This window comes from Plecotus auritus (genome assembly GCF_963455305.1).
Source record: "Plecotus auritus genome assembly, chromosome: 2".
NCBI lineage: Eukaryota > Metazoa > Chordata > Mammalia > Chiroptera > Vespertilionidae > Plecotus > Plecotus auritus.
The window spans coordinates 206,154,907-206,179,732 of record NC_137771.1 but is presented as its reverse complement, the minus strand read 5'-3'; the positions used below and the strand labels follow the sequence as shown (position 1 = coordinate 206,179,732).

Genomic DNA, 24,826 nt, shown 5'->3' with positions numbered 1-24,826 from the left:
CGGCCAGAGGACGCAGGGTTTTTTTTTGGGGGGAGGAGGGGTTTGAGGGCCCCAGGGGACACTAGGGACCCCCTCAGTTTTCGCAGAGGGTGCCTCCCATCCCTAGAGCCCAGCGGGGAAGGGAGGGTCCTGCCCCGGGCCGGGCCAGGGCCGATCTTCCCGGTTTCTACCAACCCCCAAACCCGCAGTGTCTTTGGGCTTTTCTAGGGAGATTTGTTATGGGAGAGGGGGCCCAAGGGGGACGGAGGGAAGGGCTCTTCGGTGTTCTGATGGTTAAGACCCGGCTTTTCCTGATCACGGTCATGGTCCTGGCTTCTACTTTTTCCTAAATTTAACCAAACCAAGAAGCTGCTTCGGTCCAAAAGTCAAACTGGAGGGCGAGGTGGGGTATCTGCCCTTCCCAGCGCCTTGGCCCCCCTCCGCGGCTCTTGCCCTACTCCCCCAAATCACCGCCTGCCCATCTCCGGGGAGGGTCGGTGACTTGAGACTGAGTATTAGTTATGCCACAATTAACCCAAGTGAATTTTGAGCCGCGCGATTCCGCTTCTCTTCCTACCCAAAGTGTCTCCCAAATAAACTTCTTCAAGGGTCAAAGTGCAGCAAAATGAAGAATGAGAGTCCATCTTGGGGAAGGGAGCTATTCTATTATGTTATTTTATATATGACTTGTCCCTTTATTGACTTGGTGTGAAAATAAATCCGGTTTCTATGCTAAGTGGATATGATGGGGGAGGGGAGCTTGGTTCAGTGTGATGCCACAGAGCCACTGTTCTCACGGCCCCTGGATGGCGGCTTGCAGGAGCTGAGGCAAGCGCTTTCCAAGTTGGTGTAATCGACAGATACACATTCATCAACAAGGAAGAAGGAAAGACTATCTCGGATAGTTTAATAACAACAGGAACAAAGATGACGCGAACCCCGCGTCTTAAAGATGACTTTCTGAAACAATACTATTTTCATTCAATTGATCGCAAAGTGTCTTCAATGAATAACTTGGCACTTATTTAAAAGGTTTTAACAGAGGTGAAACCGAAACATTTTGTACCGACAATACGTCATGGAAATAACAGCATCTTCTTTTGTTTAAAATAACTTAATACACTAGAAAAAATATGGCAAATATAAATAATTTGTTTTCATGGAGAACAAATAGTTACAAAGCTCAACCGCATACTCGAGTTCAGTTAAAAGAGCTTTTCTTCTTTCTTGTAAATAAGAATGAAAAAAAACAAAAACAAAACAAAACTAAGGAGGCTTTCTAGAGAATTGGGATACAGGTTGCTTAGTCCAGGGTATCCCATTTTAAACAGCTACATGAATTGAAACAAACAAAAAAGTACTTTAATATACACCTTTGTGAGATAAAATGCAAATGTCGAAAGTCAACCGTCAGTTCACACATTATAGCCAAAATAAACTTTGTTCGTGTGTATCAACATATTTTACAGAAACCTAGTGCCTGTATCTAGCTGGGTTTTGTTTAAGGTGAGTGGGACGGGATAGAGAGGGGGAAATAAAGCAGGGCCCTCCAGTAGGACTTCAGGTAACCAGCAGGAGGGTAGACAAGAAAAGGGGGAGGGGGAGGGGACCACTGAGGGCCTCCTGTGGGCACCTTTTGAGGTGCTGTACCTTCATTATTTTATTTGGTCTTCTTTTGTTTTCTTTCTCCTTTCCCCACATTTTCTGCCCGCCTCCGTTTTCTTGGGACAATCAGAGTGTAAAGTTTTTCCCTTCCAACTTTTTTCTTTTGTCCCCAAGGATCAAAGACTGGGCAAAAGTATATATAGATAGCTATAGATAGACATCAATTTCCAGATGCTTTTGGTATTGTTTTTCATACTGAAGATGAAAATGAAGTAAGTACATGTGAGTAAGCAGGGAGGGGGGAGACACCATCAATGGAATAAAAGTAACATGCAAACCGGGATTTACTGCCAACAGCCTGGACAGTTCTGCCATAATTTCCTCAGAGAAATCACTGTCTGTGGTATCATTTTGTTGTATTAATATCAATTTTCTCTCTCCTTGTTTTTATACTCTCTTCCCTTTTCTTGCTCTTCCATTCGTTTGTGGTTTTTAACTCAAAGTATCTGATTCAACGTAAAAGGAGGCCCGCCTCTCTTATCAAAGTTCTCGTGTTAAAATGAACTTCGCAGAAAAAGGTCAGTTTCAAAACCTGTGAACTTCCCAGCTGCGCACCTTTTTTTAAATCTTAACTCTTTAAATAAGTATACCTCTTCCTTCTGTTTTGCCTTCTTTGCCCATGGGGGCGGGCATACCCTTTAAGTTGGTAACTCCCCAACCCCCCCATTCTCTCGAGATTCTTCCAGGTTATTTTTCCATATTTTTAAACATATAAAATACTTTTTTGTGTGTGTTCCTTGGTTCTCCGATTTCAGCTTCTTTCAAATAGTAATCAGAAACACGTTCCCTTTCTCTTTTTTTCTGTTTGTCTTTTCTACTTTTTTTTGTTCATTTTTTATTAACAAGATTTTTATTTCTGAGCAAGAGTCCATCTTTGCAGCTTTGCCAGAAGCCACACTACGGTGTCCCAGCACTCCCGTGTTCAATCTCTCTCCAGACTCCCCCAAACCCGCCCCTGCAAAGCTGAAGGCTAGGCCCTTGGATAGCCGCACGGTCAGCAGCCACCGAGTTGACGCGCCTTGAGGGAACGCAGGTCCCGCGCGGAGTCCGAGTCCGAAATGCTGAAGCGGGCAAGGGGCGATCTGCCGGGAGGCAAGAGGCTGGGCTCCGGGAGTGCGGAGGGGGCGACGGAGAAGCAGCGGGGTGCGGTGGGCGCGCGGTGTGCACGCCGCGCTGGAGGCGCAACCTGGGCGCTGGCGTCGGCGTCACAGACCCAGGGCGGCCGCGTGCTTTTTGGCTTTCAGTCTGAGATCCGCGATGCTGGAGTTCTTGCTGGTGGTCTTGGCGGCGGCGGCGGCCGCCACGACGGAGGCGGCGGAGGCCGAGTCCGCGGCCAGCGTGGCCAGCGGCAGTCCGAAGGGCGGCGCCGGGAACATCATGTAGGGCGCGTGCGCAGCCAGGTGCGGGTGCAGGTGGTGGTGCGCGTGCGCCACGGCGCTGTCCAGCTGCAGCTGCGCCTGAACCTGAAAGGACAAGGGCGTCACGTTGCAATGACTATCCTAGGGTGACAACAGAATAGAAACAGAGCATTAACGGCGTCCAGCGTGGTTCAGGGGAAGGCTGGGGCGGGGATGGGAAAGGGGCATTTAGCTGACCTTCTCAGTCAGTTACTGAATCTGGGGCGCCACGGGGATACTCCAGTGCCCCTGAATCTCTGCAGCTCACTCAGTTCGGCTTATCTCCCTGGGGCCCGGGGCGCTGCAACTGCAGGAATGTGGCCGCCCCTTCGGGAGCTGGGCCCATGGGAGGGCCACGTGGCTATTGTTACAAAACATCACCCTCCTCACAATAACAATGGTGTATTGGCAAAACGGGGTGAGGGCCAGCTACCCTCCTCTCTTGATGCTGTCAGACACATCCAACCTCACAACTAAAGCATTTAAGTACCAACAAGCAAACCACAAAACTTTGTATGTTACTGCATCTTCATCACAATTAGCACAATTGTTGGTACTTGTAACTCCTGTAAGGATTACCTGGGAATCTTGCTTAAATGCAGATTCCCATTCAGAAAGTCTAGGTTGGGGCCTGACTTTCTGAATTTCTACCTATCTCCCAAGTGCTGCTGATGCTGCAGACCTACAGATCACCTTCTGAAAAGTAAGGGTCTCCTTTTAAGACCCCTTTCTATTTATCCAGTCATTCTTTCTGGCTTCAAAAGCCTAGCACCAAGATACCAGAGCCCTGTGGTGCCAAGAAAGCTAAGAACTCCCTAACACTAACCCTCAATACATCGGTGCACCCATGTGTCTTTCCAGACCAGGACACTGGCAACTGAGAACTAATTCATGCCTTCATAGTCCTACCAAGCAGGGGTCCTGGCTGAGGATGAGGGTAGGTCAGGAGCTGGTTGGGAAAGGATTGAGCCTTTAGGCTTGGAGAGTGGGGAGTTCAGAGCACTGGGAGTTCCCAGGATTAAATCATTGCTATAGGCTGTCCTTTTAAATGTAGTCTTCAAGGTTTCTTTATTGCTAAGAAAGGCATTGCAGAGGCAGGGCATCCCTGGGAAGACCAAGGCAAGGCTTCCTTCTCTACTAAAGATGAAGCTTTGTTTGCAGACAGCTTAAAAAAATCAAGTCTGAGTAGAGAGTACTTTTATTTACTTCCTTTTCTTCTGTCAGAGACAGTTAATGTGACTTTACCTAGAAAAATATTTAGAGAATTGCCTTAGAAACACCTTAGGACTAACCTCTGTATTGGATCTGACAAAATCTTAATCAAAAGGCTTTTCCTTCCTCTCCCCAAGCTCAATCTTTAGTGCATTTTTAAAGGATCTGTTACTGCCCTCAGGCCTCTCTGGGTTTCCCATGAGGACAAAAAGGACCAGACGTGTGGCCCCCTGACACTCTATAGGTTTTTAAAGGGGAGAAGGTCCACTATATTATCTCAAAATTGATTCTTCAACTGCATGGACACCAACACTGGGGCTTACAGAGAGGGGGGTGGTCAACAGTTCAAGAAAACATCCAGGTCTTTTTACAGTTAAAAAACAGGTTGAAACTGGGCTCTACTTGCCTGCTGAAATGGCATCCTTAAAGCACCTACATTGACATAGGGTGCAACTCTACAAGCTTCAAACTGGCTGGCAGCCCCTATGAGGACGCCTGCAAAGAATGAGGGAACAAAACACAATAATGTGAGATGAATATTTCCAACATTGTTTTCCAGGGTTCCAAATGGTACCAAGATAGAACTAATCCCTTTGCAAATAATCTCTTATCTTCCTAAACTACTGCCATAATTAAAATAAATCGAACTTACTCCCAAACTTTAGGACTCTCATTAACTGCCTTCAGAAAAGATTTTTAAGCAAGGACCATGATTATTTTGAGAAGATTTTTCTGTATTTGTAATAGCAATATTCCCCACTCTCTTTTTACTTAGAATACCAAATGTTCTTTGTTTGAGAACCATACCTTTATGGAGTTGATTTTCTTGTTTTCTACATTTAGCTCTTCGATTTTGGAACCAAACCTACAAATTGGAGAGAAAATATATAACCTAGATGTTATGACTCAAAATTTTTTTTTAAATTACAAAAGTAGATGAAAAAAGAGTAATGCTTTAGGCACAAACTAGGAGATGTAGCAAGCAACCTTTGAATTAATAGAACAATCTCAATTTCCAAAATTAAAAGTGTATATTAATGACAAAAATATATAGATTTCATATACTTTTGCAAGATAGTTTATTGTAAATTGCTATTAGTCCTGGTTTCATCTTTCTACATTACAGAGTTCCCAAGGCCTAAAACTCTTGCTGATACCTGATACCAACATGATAATGGGTTTAGATGTTTGCCCAGTAAGACCTGAGACGAATGTGCTCATTAATAGTCTGTAATATTAATTAGCTTCATCTTCAAGAAAAACCAAACACCAAAGCAAATAGTGACTCTTTTTTTCCTCGGGGCTGAGGGAGGGGAATAAGAGTGGGGGAAGAGGTAATTAGTGTCATAAAAGCCTCACTACAAAGAAGTTTAGAATTTCTCTGTTCCTCTGTGCAACAGAGTGTAACACAGTAGCAGAATAATTGTACTATTATCATGATAATCTAATTTGCTTCTATAGAAATAGCCCATGCTCACAGTTAGGGTAGCAGAGAAGCATCCAGAAAATAGCTCAAAAATTTTTTTAAGTATGAAAAAATAAAGATCGGCAATAAAAACACTTCTTATGAGAAAAAAAAAGAGAGAGAATATTGTGTGAAAGGGGTTGGAGTATAAATCAAGTAACTCCTAGATACTATCTTCTCCCAGATATTACCTTCTTAAACAACCTTGCCAACTTTTAGAGGCAATCTGACAGACTTTTTGAAATTCAAAGAAAGCTTGCTTTTTTACTCTGATAATACAGCATTATGTTCCAATAATATAGCATATTGACTGATTCACCAATTAATGTTTAAAAAACATGAAAGTAAAATATTGCTACTGAGCTTTGTCTTGTTTTTAAAAGCAAGTGTCATAGTCAATGTAAATCTTCAAAAATTCCCCTGCCATTTAGTGTAATAGAAGAGTAGATTTCATGCCAGGGTAGCATCCTTTGTGCAACTCACATGGCCTGAGGCTTCTTGCCTCTTTTTTCCCCTAGTAGAGTTGGAACTGAGATACTAATGCTCATAACTGTAATAATTATCATCATGTCTTTAAGGGGTTGCTGAGCCTCTAGAGATCTCAGTACACAGAGCAAAGCAGGAGAAGCTTAAAAAGGAAGGCTCCGCTGTTGATGCTGTGATGACCAAGGCAGCCTATTATTACTTCTCCCCTTCAACTCCACTGCTGTTTTTGTCCTGATCCTATTACAAGATGCGAGGAAGCCCCATAAGAATTGCATAGTTCGCTGCAGATGGTGGTCTCTGCGCCCAGAGACCCAGGGAGTATCTGTTACAGTGATACTTTGTAACAGCTGCAGATGTTCAGGCCTAAAACTGCTCCATGTGTTCAAACAAATAATGACCATCATTTTCTCCTATTTTATTATTTGAGCGAAATATAATCTGAAACATTTAAATTTGTTCTCCATAAACCTAGGATATGTATGCATGTATGCATATAAATTTTCAAATTAACCGCTCCCAAACCCTACTTTCACCCTCAGACCAGAAAAAAAAACAAAAAAATAAACAAAAACCCAACAAAACAAAAAACAATCCTAATATTAGATATGGTATTCATTGGGGTCGGACTTTGAAAATGTCAACATTAAGATGTGTGGGTTGTTTTAAAATCAAGTTTCTGTAGGTTCAGGTTCGCTGCTTTGGTTAAGTGAGGGAACAAAGAGTGACCAACATGCATTTATTTCTCTGCTGTTTCGCACACAGTTTGAGATCAACTGCTAACGGCAGACTGTAAATTTCTGCATTTAACAGTTGCTAATTTTCTTTATAGTCTGTACATCTATAAACCTAATTGGCATATCCGCTTGGCAAATCTAGACCCCAGAGCAGACCCTCAAGGAAACCCAACTCCAGCGAACAGAATATTCGTTGTAACTTTTAAGACATCCAGAAGATAAAACGTTTTCTGTGGGATTTTTTTAAAGCTTATAAAAGTAGGCCCATTAGGATTAAACCACATTAAAGGCATCATGAGGCGAGGAGGGGGGTGTGGTTTATAGAAACTCTGGGAGCAAGCCCAGCGCAGCTTTCTTCTGCTGGGAACATATGTTGGAATAGGGTGAAAGGGGGGGAGGGGGGTTCAGGACTAAGATCTACTTTGGAAAATAAGACCTCTATTTAGGACACCCCTTCCTTTCTCACCTCACTCCAGCCCCTTGAACCTGCACCTTTAGTGTGTGTCCTGAAAGTCGCCTCTCCAGCCCCTGGGGTGCCCCACCTCCCTCCCTGGACCCTGCCTAGACCTCCTCACAGTCAGATACCTGCACTCGGGCCTCCGACAGCCCCAGCCGCTGGCTCAGCTCTTCACGCATGAAGGCATCCGGGTAGTGGGTCTCATCAAAAAGCCTCTCCAGCTCGTTGAGTTGTTCCAGGGTGAAATTGGTCCGACTTCGCCTCTGCTTGATCTTGGTCTGGCCTTCGTCCTCCATCCCTTTCGCATCCTCTTTTCGATCCCTCAGCTCCGGGGACACTGGATGGGGCGCCACACAAACGTCCACGCGCGCATACAGCAGCACACAAACACAGAGATAAAAACACAACAAATCCCATTAACCAGATTTGTCTCAAGACGGATGGCCGATCCTGCCCCCTCCTGGAGTTCCTGCCCAGTCCCTCACCCGGCCCGGAGGAGGACGAGGATCCTGGAGACGCGCAAGATCAACTCTGGGTGGCCGCCCTCGGGCAAGATGGGCATTCACCCACCCATTCCTCTGAAACTGTGGCCTCAGCTCCCCTCATTAAGCACCCCCACTGTTCCCTGCCCTCCCCTCCGAACACCAAATCCATTCCACTCACCCTTTCGCCCCCTCACTCTCTCCCACGTACGTTCAGAAATCAAAAGAGCCGCGCCCCGCCCGTGACCGAAAGCGGTGCGGGCAGGAGGGCGCGGTGAGGCCACGCTCCGGCCTCTCACACGCGCCCTGCCTGCAGAGAGCGCTGGGCCCGTCTCAGGCCAGCTCGGCCCGCCAATCGCTCTCGGTCTCTCTCCAACTTGCTGGTCTAATTTGGTAACACTTGGGCCAAAGGGTCGCAAGCAGAACAAGACCCTCGTGCTGCGCATTCCAGAAAGTCTCATCCCCGGGAGCTCGGTGCTGACCCAGGGCTCGGGCCAAACTCCACGGGCAACCCACGGGCAGCCAGGCAGTCCTTGTCCCCCGCCAGCCGGACCTCTGTCGCCTGAGCATAGGCGTCCACGCCATGTTGGCAGCCTGGAGGGCTCGCCGCCCACGCCGGGCTGGAAGGCGAGAGGCAGCAAACCAGCCTCCCACGGCTCGCGGAACTGACCGCCGCCTCGCTTCTCTCCGCATTGGAAAGGCCGACTGGACCCTAAATGCTTCAACCCACAGAGATCAACAGGTTCAAGCAGAACATTCGCGATCCGCGGTTTCTATTGGTTGCTCAAAGCCTTTTCATGCATCCACCAGCTCGGATGTTTAATAAAATATGCATTTTTTTCTGCTCTGGTTTTGCACACATCCGTTGCTATTTTCCTACCCTTTCTTCTCCTCCCTTTAAAAACAGGAGCTCTACAAATGTGAGCACACAGAGATACCCAAGGGATATGGCTATATACAGGGGCGGGCAAAAGTAGGTTTACAGTTGTCATACAAATAAATAATGCAATAGTTAATAAATAGTAATACGAGAATAAAGTGTTCGCGGACTCACCGCTGTAAACCTACTTTTGCCAACCGCTGTATATTAAGGCCAAGTGGCAGCGACCAGGGGAGCCACCTCCACAGCAGAAACTGCCCTGTGAACCTTCATCCTCTGCGCCTGAGTCGGAGACTTGGGTTTTTGTTTTTTTTAAAGCATCAAAGCTGAGTTTGGATAGACAAGGCTGTTTGCAGTTTTCCCCAGCCCCGGTTCCAGATCAGCATGGGAGTTCAACATCATTTCCAAAAGAGCGGGCCTGCAGAGAAATTAATACTTGCCCTGCGTTTGGAAATGAACCATCCCAGGACTGCACCTACCCCGGGTTCAGACCTTCACCTCTCGGTCTTGCGCGCTGCTGTACCCAGGGCCCAGAGCTGCGGCTTCACCGAGGCTTCAGGAGGCTGCACTGAAGCGTCAGGCAGCTATGCCAACACTTTCCAAATTTAGGAGAACCTGGTGCAGAGTCTGGGGGAAGAATGGCCTCCAGATCTCAGCCCAGCCTGCCATTCTTACTATGGTGATCTTAAGTGATGCCAGCATTTCTAGTTCTCAGAGTTCGTTTTGTGGACATGTGTCCTTCCTCCTGGAAGGAAGTGGATAACATAGTAGCAAACCCTCACAGCCAAGTTAATGAAATATTTTCACTCACAGTGTTATAAAATTTAAATATGAAAACACACTCCAGATACTGCCCAAGGGGTGAGAAGGCTGTCTATTTTATGTCATCCACCATGGATACCTCTCAAACTTTGGGGACTTAAGAAAAAGATGTCCACATTTCCAGTTGATTAATAGACTTAATATAATCTTTATTTCGCCCCCAAATTTCCACTTATTGGCCTAAACAGGAACAGACCGTGTTATAAACAACTTAATTGCTTGCTTAAATATGTGATTCTACGCATGTCACATATTTTCTTAATTGGAAAAATATGGCAGCACACCAGTTACTGCAGGGACCAAGTGCCAAATTAATTTTATTGTTGAACTCCTTTGAATTGGTACAGCACGCTCTACATTTAGATAAAGCCGTTTCCTAACACTTTGCTGGCACCAGAGGCTTTTCCACGCACAAAACCAGAGTACTGGGTGAGGCGAAGCAGTAACGGAATTGTGTAAATACTGAAAAACAAACAAACAAAAAAGAGGAGCCTAACACGTCTCCCACGACAAACAGCAGAGTCTGGACCTTAGCTCGCCTTGGCCTCGTTCTACCTTCATAGCTCAGAGAGAATGCGAAGTTTGGCTCCCCAAGATCCAGGGATCCAGGGTCTTCGCCGAGTTCTAGCGGTTCTTTGCGGCGGTCCCAAACCCCGGGCGACCGGAGGGTGACATTTTTCTCTCTTTCTCTCTCTCGCTCCTTTTTCTTCTCTCCTCTCTTTCCTCTCTCCCCTAGAAAAGGAGTTCTCGCAAACTCCTGATGCTAACCTTGATCCCGCCGCCTGGCCCCGCCGCTGCCAGGACCCCCGCCTGCACCCGGCCCCGCGAACTTCACCGTTCGCCCGCGGGCCGTCCGCGCTGAGGCCCCATCCTCCCGCTGGTGAAAAACGCATTTGGGTGGAATGGGAACAGCGGGAGCGTCCGAGAAGGGCGCGCACAATCTCCATAACGCCCCCTCCTCACAGACACTCGGACCCCACCCACGACCATGCACACCACCGGACTCCCACCACCATCACTCCAGCTTCCAAACTGGGATCCAAGGGCCCTCGCCTCGTCCCGCTCCCCACCACGCTGGGCCTTGGGGTCCTCTCCCGCCGAAGCGGAGTTGGGAAGGCGGGAAGGGGAACCGGGGCCGGGGATCGGGCCGTTACCCTCGGTGAGCCGCGGGCTGCCCGGCTCCCTGCTTCTCTCGGCGGCGCCCATGTCCAGCTCCCGGACCGGAGAGCGCCCTCCTCCAGCTCCTCCGCCTACTCCTCCTCCTCCTCCTCCTGCACCTCCTCCGCCTCCTCCGCCTCCGCCTCCGCCTCCTCCTCCGCCGCCGCCTCCGCCGGCCGCCCGGACTGCCGGGCTGCTGCGGTCGTCGCGGCCCGGCTCTGCGCAGCCGCTCGGATCCTTGGCCCCGCGCAGCGGCCCGCTCTCCAGCACCTCCCGGTAGGTGATCGCCTCTTTCTTCTCCTTCACTTTCTGGTCAAAAGACTTGGAGACGAACGCCGTAAGTTCTTCCATCGCCACCGATGCCCTGCAGCCCCGCGCACAACCTCTCACAGCCAAGCCCCGCTCTTTTTTTCCTTCTTCTTTTTTTACTGCTCCAGCCCCCCCAGTAATAACACATCAATGGGGCAGGGGATGAGGTGGAGAGGGAGGAGGAGGAAGAAAGAAGAAAAAGAAGAGAAGAAAGAAGAAAGAGAAGTAGAAGGAGAAAAAGAAGTAAAAAGAGGAGAAGGAGGAGGAAAAGGAGGAGGAGGAGGAGGAGGAGGAGGAGGAGGAGGAGGAGGAGGAGGAGGAGGAGGAGGAATGAGGAGGGGGAGGAGGAGGAGGAAGAGGGAAGGGGCGGGGGCCGAGGGAAATATGAACTGATGCTTCCCTGCCGGAGCCCGCTTGTTCAATGTTAAGATCTTTGACAATTCTTCCTGCGGAGAGTTCAGATCTGATAGCAATGCTGCGCTTGAAGTCTCACTATTTATACTTCGCAAAGGCGGCCCCTTGTTCTGAGTAAATTACCTCCCTTCGCAACTCGGAGGGAGCCCCTTCCCGGGAAGCACCCGCGCCGTGCTACCTGCGGGTGGGGGTGGGAATAGGGGGGGAGAGAGCAAGAGGGAGAGAGGGGAGAGAGGGGAGGGAGGGAGAGAAGGAGGGAGGGCGAGAGAGAGAGAGAGAGAGAGAGAGAGAGAGAGAGAGAGAGAGAGAGAGAGAGAGATTAAACTAGAGTCCGAGCAGGCTGGGTCTGGAGTGGGAGGGCAGCGAAGGGGGACGGGAAGGGGCGGAAAGAGGAGGCAGGTCCCAGGCCGTCCAGGTTCTTCGAGAGCCTCGGCCGCCTGCGCACTTGGCCATTAATCCAGGATTGACAAGAATCCCTAATTAATTTAATTAGGCGTGGATTTTGCGTTGGTGTCAAGACTTAGTTAAACACCAGGGAGCTGGACCTACTCTGCCGGGGCGTGGCCAAAAGGAAACTGACAAGTGCGCGGCTCCGGAGTGAGTCCGGTATCCGGACTCCGCACCAGACCGCACATCCCCGCCCGGCTTCTGGGTGCCGCGTAGCTGCTCGGCCCCTCACTGCAGCCCGGCATCCCTGCCCGGCGCCAGGCGCCAGGCGCCCCGCAACCCAGTTCCGTATCGTGCCCCGATATTGCAAGTCTACATCCCCGCTGCCAACCGGACCCCACCTACACCTCGCAGCCCGGCATCCTGGCTTTACCACCCTGCCCGGAGTCAGGGTCCTCTGCAGCTCCTTCAAAGGCTTCCCGGCCCGCAGCCAGAGCTGAGCCTGGGTCTTCACCAGCCTCCCGGCCCTGGGGAATTTGTGATTTACCCCACTACTTGCGTCCTGGAGCCCAAGCCGACTCCTCCACGAACAACCCGGCCGGTCAATTTAACACATTTCCCGAGCAGCTGTTCCCTGACAGATTCCATATTAAAGAGTTTCCTTAGCGCCCCATCACGGACAGTTGGACTTCGTTCCCTCTGGGAGGTGTCAGGACCCTCACCCCATCTCCCTTGTTACTAACTCCCTGTGTCCGGACCCCTCCCGAAATGAATTGCAAGAGCTCTTCTTTAGCAACCTGGTAAACATTCTAGTTGATTTCCTGATTTTGAAAAGCAAGTGATTATCCTTCTTTGAATTAAAAAAAAAAAAATCAGTCGATGTTAAGTTTGTGCCCCTCTTAATTTTATTTATTGTGAACTATTAAAAAAAGAGATGTTCGCCCGGAGAAAAGTCTCCCGCTCTCTCCCTGGACTGTTTTAATCGAAACAGTTATGTGGAAGGAATGTCTATATTCCTGAGTCATTTGTCTGTATTGTGCAGGACAAAGCTTGCTGTGAGAAGTGTGGCCACAAATGTATCTCACATAAGAATATCTACATATGGAAAGTTGTATTATTTGAGTTTGTAAACAAATATGTCCTTCAAGTGTAGCTTTGGGGACATTTTCAAGTAGTCTGAATGTTAATAAACATTAATGCAGGCTTTCTGATATTAAAGGTAACTTGGTTCATTTTCTTAGATCTAATACTCCTAGTAAAAATAAAAGCAATGACAAAACTTTGATATGTATATCTTCCATCCATTTGTTAAAGCATCAGCACAAAGTTAACAGATAATTTGAGAAGTTCCATCAAAACAACCTGAAACATTTGTAGAAAAAGAACACAATTAAAACTTAATATATTAGTGTTTCTAGGATATATGTAAATAGAGGCTATACATAACTGTAATACTATACTACTCTTCAGATTAAAATGTTCACATTTGGCAAACTTGAGATGGAAATCATACTTTTAAGAAGTATTTGCCTTGTTTTCTCTTGAATGCTGAAGTTATATTTTGTTCTTAAAACATTTCACTTATTGCTATTTTTAGGAGAAATAATTAAGATCTTTATGTTTCCAGTGCAATAACTTTTAGGTATTAATGAATTATATTAGTGCTTGCTTTTATTTTATTATGCCATAAAGGAGACTAAAATACACTTTCCAAAGTTATATGAATTTAGGAACATGATTTTACATTGTAATCACTTTAGTCCTGATATTATGAGAGGGGAATAACCATAAAACTTTAATCCTTTAAGAAAATATGTTTTTAAGATTATTGAGCAGAATGACCAGAAAGAGCTCCCAAACTGAGGTGTTAAATACTATTCACAAATAGCTCCAAAATGACCACTTTACAAGTCTGGTAAGGGATCAAGAGACTCACCAGCTACCTTTTTTTTTTTTTTTTTTGGCCATGATTTCTAGGTCTGATCTCAAATTCCATCTACAGAGCTAGAGGGAAAGATGACCACTTTAAAGGTAATCAGAGAAGGTCCAGGCAATTGATGCGATTCACACCAAATAGATTTTCCTGGCTTTTTGTATATTTAGGAATAGTGATGTTGATAGAGTTATGAGAGATCTGCAGTGTCTGATCACGGATTCTACTGGCCTAAGGGAAACTTAGTTAAAAAAAACACACCAAGGTTTTGAAATGATATGCTAATAAATGCTCATGAAGTTCTAATGAGGTTGTTTTATTAAATAGTAAATGTTTTCCGGAAACAGGGTATTTCAAAATACAGTTTTGGTAAGAAAAAAAAAATTGATAGTAAAGCTCAGTTGACAGCCTGCAGACAGGTATACAAGTTCCAATAAAATTCAGAACACCGAGTCCCCTCAGCTATTGAATTATTTAAAATAAACATGTAGTGTGGTAGTTAGTTTTAAAACGGTCCCTCAAAACTGGTTATTTAAGGTACAGTCATTTATGACAAATATATTTCTGGAGCTGATTTTCACCTCTCAAATATCTGCAGAAAACTGTGGTTTGGGTATCTAGCAATTCTGAACGAGTTGGTTCTCACAGTTGACCCAAACCAAGGCCAACAGTTTATTTACCTCCATATCTTTGTGAATTTATAGCTAACAAGGAAACATGATGTTTATGCAAGGACAGATAATTAATGTAATGTGAGTTACACAAAGTGCTTAATCGCTTTAATTTTTATTGATGTAAATAACAACAAGCACCTAAACAATTTCTCTTTCAGAAGAAATCTCCTTTCCCTGCCTAGGGCAGCCTTCCCCCAGTCCTCTAACAACCAGTTACTTTAATGTGAGAAACTAATTTGCAACCAACCTGTGAGTGCCTTCACCTTCAGGTCAGAAGAAACACCGACTTTGAATGCATTTTTGCAAATAAATCATTGCATTTTAATCACACACGACTCTATGCAGACACACTCCCATGATTTATTATTGTTGGGCGAGTTTCCTCCTCCCCCAGCTAGAGATAACCAATTTTGCTACATGTGTCTTAAACCTAACTTCCTATGATGCAGACTCGTTTACTGATTATCTGTGACGATAACGACGGTTACAAAGGCAATTACACTCGTCAGTCCCCACCTTTATTGTTTTTTTTGGTTATAAGGCAATCAAATAATCAAACAAGCAAGCAAAACCAACACCAAACAAAAAATTGGCGGCGTGACGATCTATTCCCTCGGCACTCCTAACGCCTGGTAACCTCCATCGATGCATTCGGAAGCTCGGCTGACGCTGCCTGGCGCTGGAACCAGGAAGGCGGTGAGCTTAAACTGAAGCAAGTTCGGAGGACGCCGGCGGCTCCCCGATTAGAAGAAACATTTCCAAATTTGCGGCGCTTGCAAGTCTACGGTAGGGCATCGAAGACTGGGGGCCAGGTGATGCCCTCGACCGGGGCCCGGGAGGAGGCGCCCGCGGCGGTGGGGTTCCGAGGCCTTGCTCCTGCGTGAGGCGGCGTGAGGCGGCGCGGGGCCTGCCGCAGTCTGGGAGGCGGCGGGGGACTAGGAGGTTGGTTCCAGGGTGTGCAGAGCGGGGGGCCAGTGCGCATGCGTCTCGCACCTGGAGGTTTCTGACCCTGGTGTTCGGAGCTGGGGCCATAGGTGGTGGTTGGCTTTGGGGGGGTGGTAAGTCGCAGGTCTCTGGCTAGGCCCTAGGTCTGGAGGTGGTGTGAGAGAGTTAGTCCACTTTTCCTGCGCTTCCTCGCTCATCCCCTGTTTCACCCCACCCCCATTGATCTCTGCTTTGGGGTTTATGGACCGGCCTTGGCAATGAGTGCCCGGTAAGGTGCGGGGAGAGAGACTGCAACCTGGTGCACCCTGTCCCACCCCGTCCGTGGTCTCTACTTTAGATACACCTTTTCTCCCCCCATTATTCCCAGCTCACACACTAGCTTGCTGAGAGGAGAGATGAAATAGACTTGCCTACGTATAAATACACATACCCGCTTTAAGCACTCTTCCTTGACTTCAGGGCCTTGTGATCCTAGGTTAAGAGCACATGGCTACCCTTAAACTCTGTTTACTTTGGTGGTTATAATGCACTATTACACATGTTGACTGCTCTTGATTTTAGGTCAATTTTAAGATAATTTCTCTCTCAGGGGTTATATATCTTTAAATGCACACTGGACGCCTAATCTTTTTTTTTTTTTTTTTTGCATTTTCAGAATTAGTAATCTATTTGTGAATCAACTAAACAGATCCCAGGTAGTTAAATTAATTCAAATGTTTTGTGTTCTCACCCAAAAGTTTCACGTTGTCATCTTTGAACTTAGATGTAAAAGCTCTAAGTGAAGGAGATATGCAGTGTTCTCAGGTTTAAGGATTGGAGCAGGTGTTACAGGTGCAACCTTGTGGGGAAACTGGGTATCCTTTGAGAGCCCGTCTAGCCTTAGAGTCTATAAATATTCACTGTCTTTGCAGGCAAAGGAGATTTCCTGCTAAGTGGTAGCACTTTCTTACTGTGCGTTCTTCAGTGAGAGGGCTAAAAATGTTTGAAGCTGAAAAACATAAAGGCAGACGGCGCCTATTAATTGCCTTTCCAACTTGACCAGTTTCAGGAAAGAATTGTGCTACGATTTGGAAACCTTCTGTAGTAAGATTGTTATAGTAGATGTATAGATATATTTTCTGCTTTGATTTTCAAACCATTGGGGAAGAGTCCCATGCCCAGTAATGCTTAAAAAAAAAAAAAAAAAAGATATGCTAGTCCGTAGATGTTTAGGTGTTATGGGAGGAGGAGTGTTTTGACAGTTCTCTATCTCCTTTGGAGTTTTGCTTTGTTAGGCTTGTTAAGCTAGAATTTTACCTCAGTTCTTTTACTGCCTTTGCATAGTTCTGTACTTGTTTTATGGAGTTCTTATGCTAAATGATATTAATCCCACTTTCACTTTTCTCTATTTCCCATTGAAATGATGGCTCTTTTTTTTTTTTTTTGACCATGTGTCCAAGATAACAAAAAAAATTGTAGTTTGATTTACTGATGAATGAGTAGTGGAGAAATTATGTAAACTGTCATATCCTCTAGGAATCCTTGTTCTCTCTGTCTGTTTTCTGAAAAAGATAACTGTTTTTGTGCCTTTATTAATATAACTGGACAAAGAAACTACTTGTGTATGCCTTTGAGCTGTTTTTTGAATGCCACATCTTGGGTCCACATCTTCCATCGTTCACCTAAACTTTGCAATAAGATGTTTTTGTAAATTGATGTCCTACTGTCGTCATTACCAGTCTTGGCTTCACTTCTGTAGTATGAGTAGTTGGGTAAGGTTTGCAACCATGAGATTCAACCAGGATATACGAATATACTAGAGACCAGAGTTAGAATGTAAAACCAAGAGCTGTAGGAGTTCTGTCCCTATGCTTTTTTTTTTTTTTGCTTACAGATAGGTTGAAAAATTGTCAGCTTGTGGAATTCCTAAAAATCTGTGCTCAATCATCATTGCCCTTATCAGAAAGAGCTACTATTAATGTGTCTTCCCATGCATTGCACCTTACCAATGGAGTTAAATATAAAGAGTTCTTTCTTACTAGGAGTGTGAAATATAAGTTGACCACCATGATTTCAATGAGCAAGTATTTTCAGCTACATGCTAGGGACATTATGGAAATCCAGAGGTGAATATACACTGAGTGGCCAGATTATTATGATCTCTGGACGCATAATAATCTGGCCACTCAGTGTGTGTGTGTGTGTGTGTGTGTGTGTGTGTGTGTGTATTTTATATATGTATTAGAGGCCCGGTGCATGAATTCGTGCATGGGTGGGGTCCGGCCAGCCTGGCCAGGGGGCGGGGACATGGGCGGTTGGCCGGCCTGCCTGCTGGTCGAACTCCTGGTCGAGGGGACAATTTGCATATTAGCCTTTTATTATATAGACAGGGGTCCTTAAACTTTTTAAACAGGGGGCCAGTTCACTGTCCCTCAGACCGTTGGAGGGCTGGATTATAGTTTAAAAAAAAAAAGCTATGAACAAATTCCTATGTGCACTGCGGACCCGCGACAAGTCGGCCGCTAAGCAGGACAGGCAGCGGCACCCAGCGGGCCGGATAAATGTCCTCAGTGGGCCGCATGTGGCCCGCGGGCTGTAGTTTGAGGACCCCTGATAGGATATACACTGAGTGGCCAGATTATTATGCGTTCAGAGATCATAATAATCTGGCCACTCAGTGTATATATCGAGGGTGGTGAATAAGAGTTCAGTACCTGTCATTGATAGAGAAGACAATATTTGGGTGTACTTCTGATTTGCTCTTAGTGTTGACTTCCTTTTCTGGATAAATATTTGATGTTAACCGTAATAAAGAATTATGGTGGCTGTTGTTTTCTCTTACTGATATTAATATTTCAGTGTAATTTTTCTGAAATGTAACTATATCCCTTGAAAAAATATTTATAATTTTGTGACAGTGGTTGTTCAACTTTATTTATTTATTTATTTTTTATTAATTTTTTACAGAGAGGAAGGGAGAGGGATAGAGAGTTAGAAACATCAATGAGAGAGAAACATCGATCAGCTGCCTCCTGCACGCCCCCCACCGGGGATGTGCCCCGCAACGAAGGTACATGCCCTTGACCAGAATCTAACCGGGGACCCTTCAGTCAGAAGGCTGATGCTCTATCCACTGAGCCAAACCGGTCAGGGCGGTTTTTCAACTTTTTATTGTTTGGCTCCTAGAAGGAAGATTTTGTATCTCCCACTAACTTTTATGGGTTAAATGTAATCATTCTATTATGGATAATTTATGTTGTTTGAAATTAAAACAAGGAAAATTTTATACCACTCCCCCCTTTCTTTCTTTGGTCACCATCAAGGTACATAATTAGATGTGTGCCCTTTTTTTTTTCCTACTTCTTTATGCCTTAATAAGCTAGACAAGAATGGAGAGTGGAAATGACGATAGCTGCCTTAAAGCAGTGGTTCTCAAACTTTTTAGTTTTAGGATCCCTTTATACTCTTAAAACTTATTGAGAGCCCAAGAACTATTATCTATGTGGGCTATATCTATAAATATTGCTTTACTAATAATTAAAATAGGAAATTTTGAATTATTAATCCACTTAATAATAATAAATCATTATATGGTAACATAAATAACAAATTTGATATGAAAAAATAACTATATTTTTCAAAACCATTCTTAGTGAGAAAACTGGCATTTTTCATTTTTTGCAAATCTCTAATGTCTGGCTTAATAGAAGACAGTTGGATTCTTATACAGTATATGCTTCTGTATTCAATCTATTGTGATGAGTTGTTTTGATTGAGGTATATGAAGAAAATCTATTCACACAGATACTGTATTAGAAAAACTATATCTTCATTAAGGTATAGTTAACACAATATTATATTAGTCTTAGAAAAAAGTAGTATTTTAATAGCCTTTGCAGATAATTCTTTGATATTACACCAAAACTTGACAAGTGGTAGTTTCTTAAAAGTTGGTTGTAATGTGGTATTTGAAGCCATATCAGTGATCTTTTCATACTCTTCCACATTAAAATCTAATACTTTGTCTTGCTTGTGAATGCATTTTTTACCTATGCATGATTCTGCGACATGATGCATTGACCTGCTGGAAAATACTGATCCTTTGTGTTATGCATATCTTCCCAATATTACTACCCTTCATTACATAATATTTTTAAAAAATCACATTTGTTAATATCACCACTGATCTCATCACAGAAATCTTTAATACTGGGAAGCTATCAGTCTCATGATAGTAGATACAATTTACCCAAAATTCTAATTTGGCTTGAGAGCTCAAATTTTATTGGCAACAAATATTGTCAGTTTTTCTTGAAGTGAAAGACTCCATTCATTTTTGAGAAAATGTCTCCCAAATATGCAAGTTTGAATAATCAGAGTCCTTTAAAATGAAAATTGTGCGTCATGATAAGAGCAGCCAGTTCAACTTGCAATTCAGTTGCACAAATGCCTTTTCTCAAGATAACCATCATTCTTCATTATCCAGCAGCAGTTATGTGTGTTTCCCATTTTATCACATAGAATATTAAAAGATGTTTGCTCAAGAGTTGAAATTTAATAAAGTTAATGCTTTTTACTACTTTATCAAGGACATTCTTAAGTGAACAAGTGAACTGCTTTTTAAAAAGCAGTTGTTTTCTTTTTTGTTGAAAGTATTACATATGTCCTCCTTTTCCCCCTATTGACCTCTTCTAGCCCGCCTCTGTCCCCCACCCCAGGCCTTCACCACCCTATTGTCTATGTCCATGGATTATGCATAACTGGATACAAGTTCTTTGGTTGATCTCTTCCCACCCACTCAACCTCCCCTGCCCTTTTTTTTTTTTTTTTTAACTATTGCTGTGAAGAATGCAATGACTGCTAGTACAGTTTGGTGCCATAGCCTTGGTTCCTACTAAGGCACTAGTAGTTTTATCTACTATTGCTTGTACATCATCAGTGCAAAAGTCAACACAGTGAAAAAGGTAAGTCATATTTGAGTGTTATAATGAGAATAGTTTTGACCTCTTGGACCCCTAAAAGGGTCTTAGGGAACCTCAGGTGTCCTACAGATCCTGTTTTGAGAACTGCTGTTAGACTAGCATATAAGCTCCTTGAGGGCAAGGTTTTTTGTCTCTTTTTCACTGATGTATCCCTTATAGCTAGGCCTGCTTTCATCCTGGGATGTTTTACCTATCTCTAGTGTTACATTTCTTATTTTTTGAATCTGGCTTATCTTTGTTGGTTTGCTGTTTGCTTTTGGTGGGGTGTGAAGTATAATTTTGGGGCTGCATATCTGAAAATGTCTTTATTCTGATCTTTTATTAGATCAGTGATTGGTTTGGATATAGATTCTATGTTGAAAAGCATTTTCATTTAGAATTTTGGAGACAAGTCTCCATTGTTTTCTATATATTGCAGTTTAAAAGTCCTGTTCCTTTTATTACGATTTCTCCATTTTTTTCTCTGTAGAAGTTTCTGGGGTCTTCTATATATTCTTAGTGTCTGAATTTTTATGAGATATGTCTGGTTTATGTCATTTAAAATTAATTGTTCCAGGGACTTTTTACCTCCTATTTTTAATCTTTTTCTTACAATTTTTACCTCCTGATTTTAATCTTTTTCTTACTACTTTTTGTGAGTCATTTGAACTAATCTTCTAATTTTATTGTATTTTTTTTACATTTTTTTTTTTTTTAAATTTCAAGCTTTTTCTCCTGTTCTATGGATGTTCCTCCTATTCTTGTTTGCTGGATCACTTTCTCATGTTTCTGAGGAAATTAACTGTGATATTTTCCTTTAATTTTCTTCTGCATGTTCCTAGTTTACTACGAGTTGTTTTTTCCTTTCTGTCTCTTATAATGAAGGCTTTCATCACATGATTGGTTATCCTTCCCTCCCCCCTTTTTAATAATCTCTAAAAAGTTGACAAAAATTGTTTACTGAAAAATGTTTAAGGCTTGGGCTTATTAACTGGTGGGCTTGGTTATAGGTGATTGGGTAAGGGCCTGGCTGTTTTTTTCTTTTGTGGGGGGGCACACCTTCAGATACTTAGAGTATATCTTTTTCAGCTACTGTTCAGTTTTTGCATAGATGAATCCTCTGTCAGAACTATCTTGGATCCAACTAATGGTACAGTATTTACCATTAGTTGTAGACTTTCATGTAATTCCTTTCACTTTTAGTTTAGCATCTCTCTGCCCTCATTTACTCTGCCCCTGGATCTGGTGCTTTATTGTTTTGCCATTTTTACTAAATAAATCGCCTCTCCTGGGATTGGGGAAGAGTAGTCACCTACCTGTCTGGGTTGCATGGGGAAAGGGACCTGGGACTGCTTTTATAGACTTGTATCCAGTTTCCTTGTTTTTTAGTTCCATGCATCTTAGTGTCCACTGTGGGAAGTGGTATCTTAAATTCCTATCCTTTCTGATTTTTGCTTTGTAAATTGGCTTTTCTCATGTTGGAATTCTCTGTAGTTGCTGATATTCGGCTCTCATAGCCCTAAATCCTCCATATGTTTTTCATTTGGTAAAAATTTGTTGACGTATCTTGTTTACTGTTCCTGCTGCCTTCTAGTCGTGTATCCTTGTGAATTTATATCTTTTTATCTTTATATTCTCATTTTAGTATTTTTTAACAAGATACTAAGAACATAAAAGCTCATGTTAAATGATTATTTGTGGGTACAGAACATTTTTAACGGCTTAAAAGTGAAAACAAGAATGGAAGAAAAAGCTAGGAAATAAGAAAACTTAGGTGATCATTATCACTCAGTTATGTACAAATTCCTTAATGGAAATACATACACACACCGTCACGCACACCCACATGGTTAGATATAATCGATATATAGATTATACATGTATTATTTACACATACATTTAAGCATATGTATATATGTACATATATAATGTGTATATGTGTAATTTCATATCATAATATTTGGAAAGGATCATGGTGCTCTTTTGTCCAGTGCAGTTTCATTTTTCAACGAGAAAACCTGCTTAGATACGTTACTGATTTGCTAAAAGTTTCAAAATCAACTCTTCCCAGTGTTTTGTTGAACAATAAAATGTTAGAAATGTGAACATCTTGGAGTTTCAGAACTATATTTATGTCTAAATCTGGCTGTAGGTAAAGAGCATAAAGTTTTAAATCGAATCCTAACAGCAGTTTTCAATTGGAGTAAGGGAGGGGAAAGTTCACCTGACAGTTCTGAAAACACAGCTGTAATTTAACATACTGCTTTGTTTATAGTAATGATTTTTACCTTATTTTGAATGCATACTAAAGGAAAGTGTGAGACTTTTGCTTATCTGATCCATTAACCACTTATCTTAACCATTACATAGCATGGATCTTGCTTGGTAGCTAATAACCATGTCAGTAACAAAAATAAGGTTGCATATAAGAATCTAAAGGCTAACTTTAAAGTAAGATGAGTAAGTTTCTTATTAGCTAAGGTAATTCCTAAATGTTCGTTGCAAAACCATAAAAATCCTAGAAGAAGACATACGCAGTAAAATCTCAGACATCTCACATAGCAATATTTTTGCCAATATGTCTCCTAGGGCAAGGGAAGCAAAGGAAAGAAAAAATAAATGGGATTACATCAAACTAAAAAGCTTCTGCACAGCAAAAGAAACCATCAACAAAATGAAAAGGGAACCTACTCTATGGGAGAACATGTTCCCCCATGATAAGGGATTAATTTCCAAAATATATAAAGAACTTACACAACTCAGCACTAGGAAGACAAACAATCCAATTTAAAAAATGGGCAAAGGACTGGAATAGACACTTCTCTAAAGAGGACATACAGATGGCCAGTAGACATGAAAAAATGCTCATGTCTCTAACCATCAGAGAGATGCAAATTAAAACCACAATGAAATACTGCCTCACACCTGCCAGAATGGTTACCTTCAGTAAATCAACATACAACAAGTGCTGGCGAGGTGTGGAGTAAAGGGAACCCTAGTGCATTGTTGGTAGGAACGCAGCCACTGTGGAAAACAGTATGGAGTTTCCTCATAAAGTTGAAAATGAAACTACTTTTCAACCTAGTGATCCCACTTCTGGGAATATATTCTGATAATTCAAAAACACCATTGGTAGATGAGTGGATAAAAAAAGCTATGGTACATTTACACACTGGTATACTACGAGGCTATAAAAAGAAAGGATCTCTTACCTTTTATGACAGCATGGAGATTATTATGCTAAGCAAAATGAGCCAGTCAGAGAAAGACACTCATCATGTGATCTCACTTGTACAATCGAATGAACAAAATAAACTGACAAACAAAATAGAATCAGATACATGGATACTTGGTACAGACTGACAGATGTCAGAGGGGAGGTGCATGGGGGTAGATAGGGTGGAAGAAGGTGAAGAGAATAGCCAAAGAACATGTATGCATAGCCCATGGACACAACAATGTGGTCAGCGGCATAGGGAGGGGAGGGCAGAGTCTGGGGGGAAAAGCAAAGAGAATGTAAATGAGGGACATCTGTAATAAAGTCAACAATAAAAATATAATTTGAAAAAAAACTTTAACTTCTATTTCTGTATATTTTTCCTTTTTTATACTAAATGTGAAAACATTACCATAGCCATATAGAAAATATTTTTAAAAAGAAAAAAACGTTACCCAGTTTTACCACTTAAATATTATCAATTTTTATTTTTGCTCTTATTCATATGTACATATTTTTAAAGATTGTATTTTCTATAGAGACAGTTTTAATAATGGTATAATGGATATCTTTGTGGTTATATTTTTTTAAGAAAAAAATTTCAGATATATTCTTAGAAGTAGAATTGCTTTGTGAAAAAAAAATCAACATTTTTTATGACTCTTCATATAAACTGTTAATTGCTTTTAGGAAGGAATATACAGTGTGAAGATTTGACTGACTTCACAATAACCTCACCAACTTTGTTACTTAAGTTAACATTTCCTCTCCCAAATTTCACAAGTGAAATGATGATAGTATATTATTTCACTTTGTACTCTGTTGATGACTAATGATTTTTACCCATTTAAAAATGTAGAATTTTCAGTTAGAAAAAAGTAATTCTAAAAGATAGTAAAGTATGTTTTATCTTTAGGGAATGTGAAAATGAAGGATTAGGTAGTTGATCCCTAAACCAAATATGTATTTTTTAAATTCCTTTTTTTTTGCATTTTAATTTCTTTATTGGTTAAGGTATTACATATTTGTCCTCATCCCCCCATTACCTTCCCAACCTCCCCCCCCCCCCCCCACAACTCATGCCCTCACCCCCCTGTTGTCTGTGTCCACTGGTTAGGCTTATATGCATGCATACAAGTCCTTTGGTTGATCTCTCCCTCTTACCCCCAACCTCCCCTACCTTCCCTCTGAGGTTTGACAGTCTGATTGATGCTTCCCTGTCTCTAGATCTGTTTTTGATCATTAGTTTATGTTGTTCATTATTTCCCAT

The 24,826-nt window shown here is 43.0% G+C and overlaps 2 protein-coding genes across 6 annotated transcripts in view; one reads left to right on the top strand and one right to left on the bottom strand.

The window, feature by feature from the left end:
* Nucleotides 1-2,349: 2,349 nt before the first annotated feature.
* Nucleotides 2,350-11,223, bottom strand: SHOX2 (SHOX homeobox 2). Of its 2 annotated transcripts, none has more exons than XM_080656478.1 (5): nucleotides 10,734-11,223; nucleotides 7,524-7,732; nucleotides 5,061-5,118; nucleotides 4,660-4,748; nucleotides 2,350-3,143 (listed from the first exon to the last, which is right to left on the bottom strand). In XM_080656478.1, exons 1-5 carry the CDS (start codon nucleotides 11,086-11,088, stop codon nucleotides 2,850-2,852), a joined length of 1,005 nt encoding a protein of 334 aa, XP_080512604.1. In that variant the 5' UTR covers nucleotides 11,089-11,223; the 3' UTR covers nucleotides 2,350-2,849. The 2 variants fall into 2 exon arrangements, with proteins under 2 accessions (XP_080512604.1, XP_080512605.1); XM_080656479.1 differs by having other exon boundaries at nucleotides 2,350-3,107.
* The window catches only part of RSRC1 (arginine and serine rich coiled-coil 1), a 364,908-nt gene continuing 351,050 nt past the window's right edge, over nucleotides 10,969-24,826 (top strand). Inside the window, exon 1 of one of the 4 annotated variants that reach the window (XM_080656477.1) lies at nucleotides 10,969-11,013. The gene's annotated coding sequence lies outside the window, so the exon portion shown is untranslated. Of the gene's footprint in view, nucleotides 11,014-15,118; nucleotides 15,397-24,826 lie in introns of those variants that run through there. The other 3 variants (XM_080656475.1, XM_080656474.1, XM_080656476.1) reach the window with 3 other exon arrangements.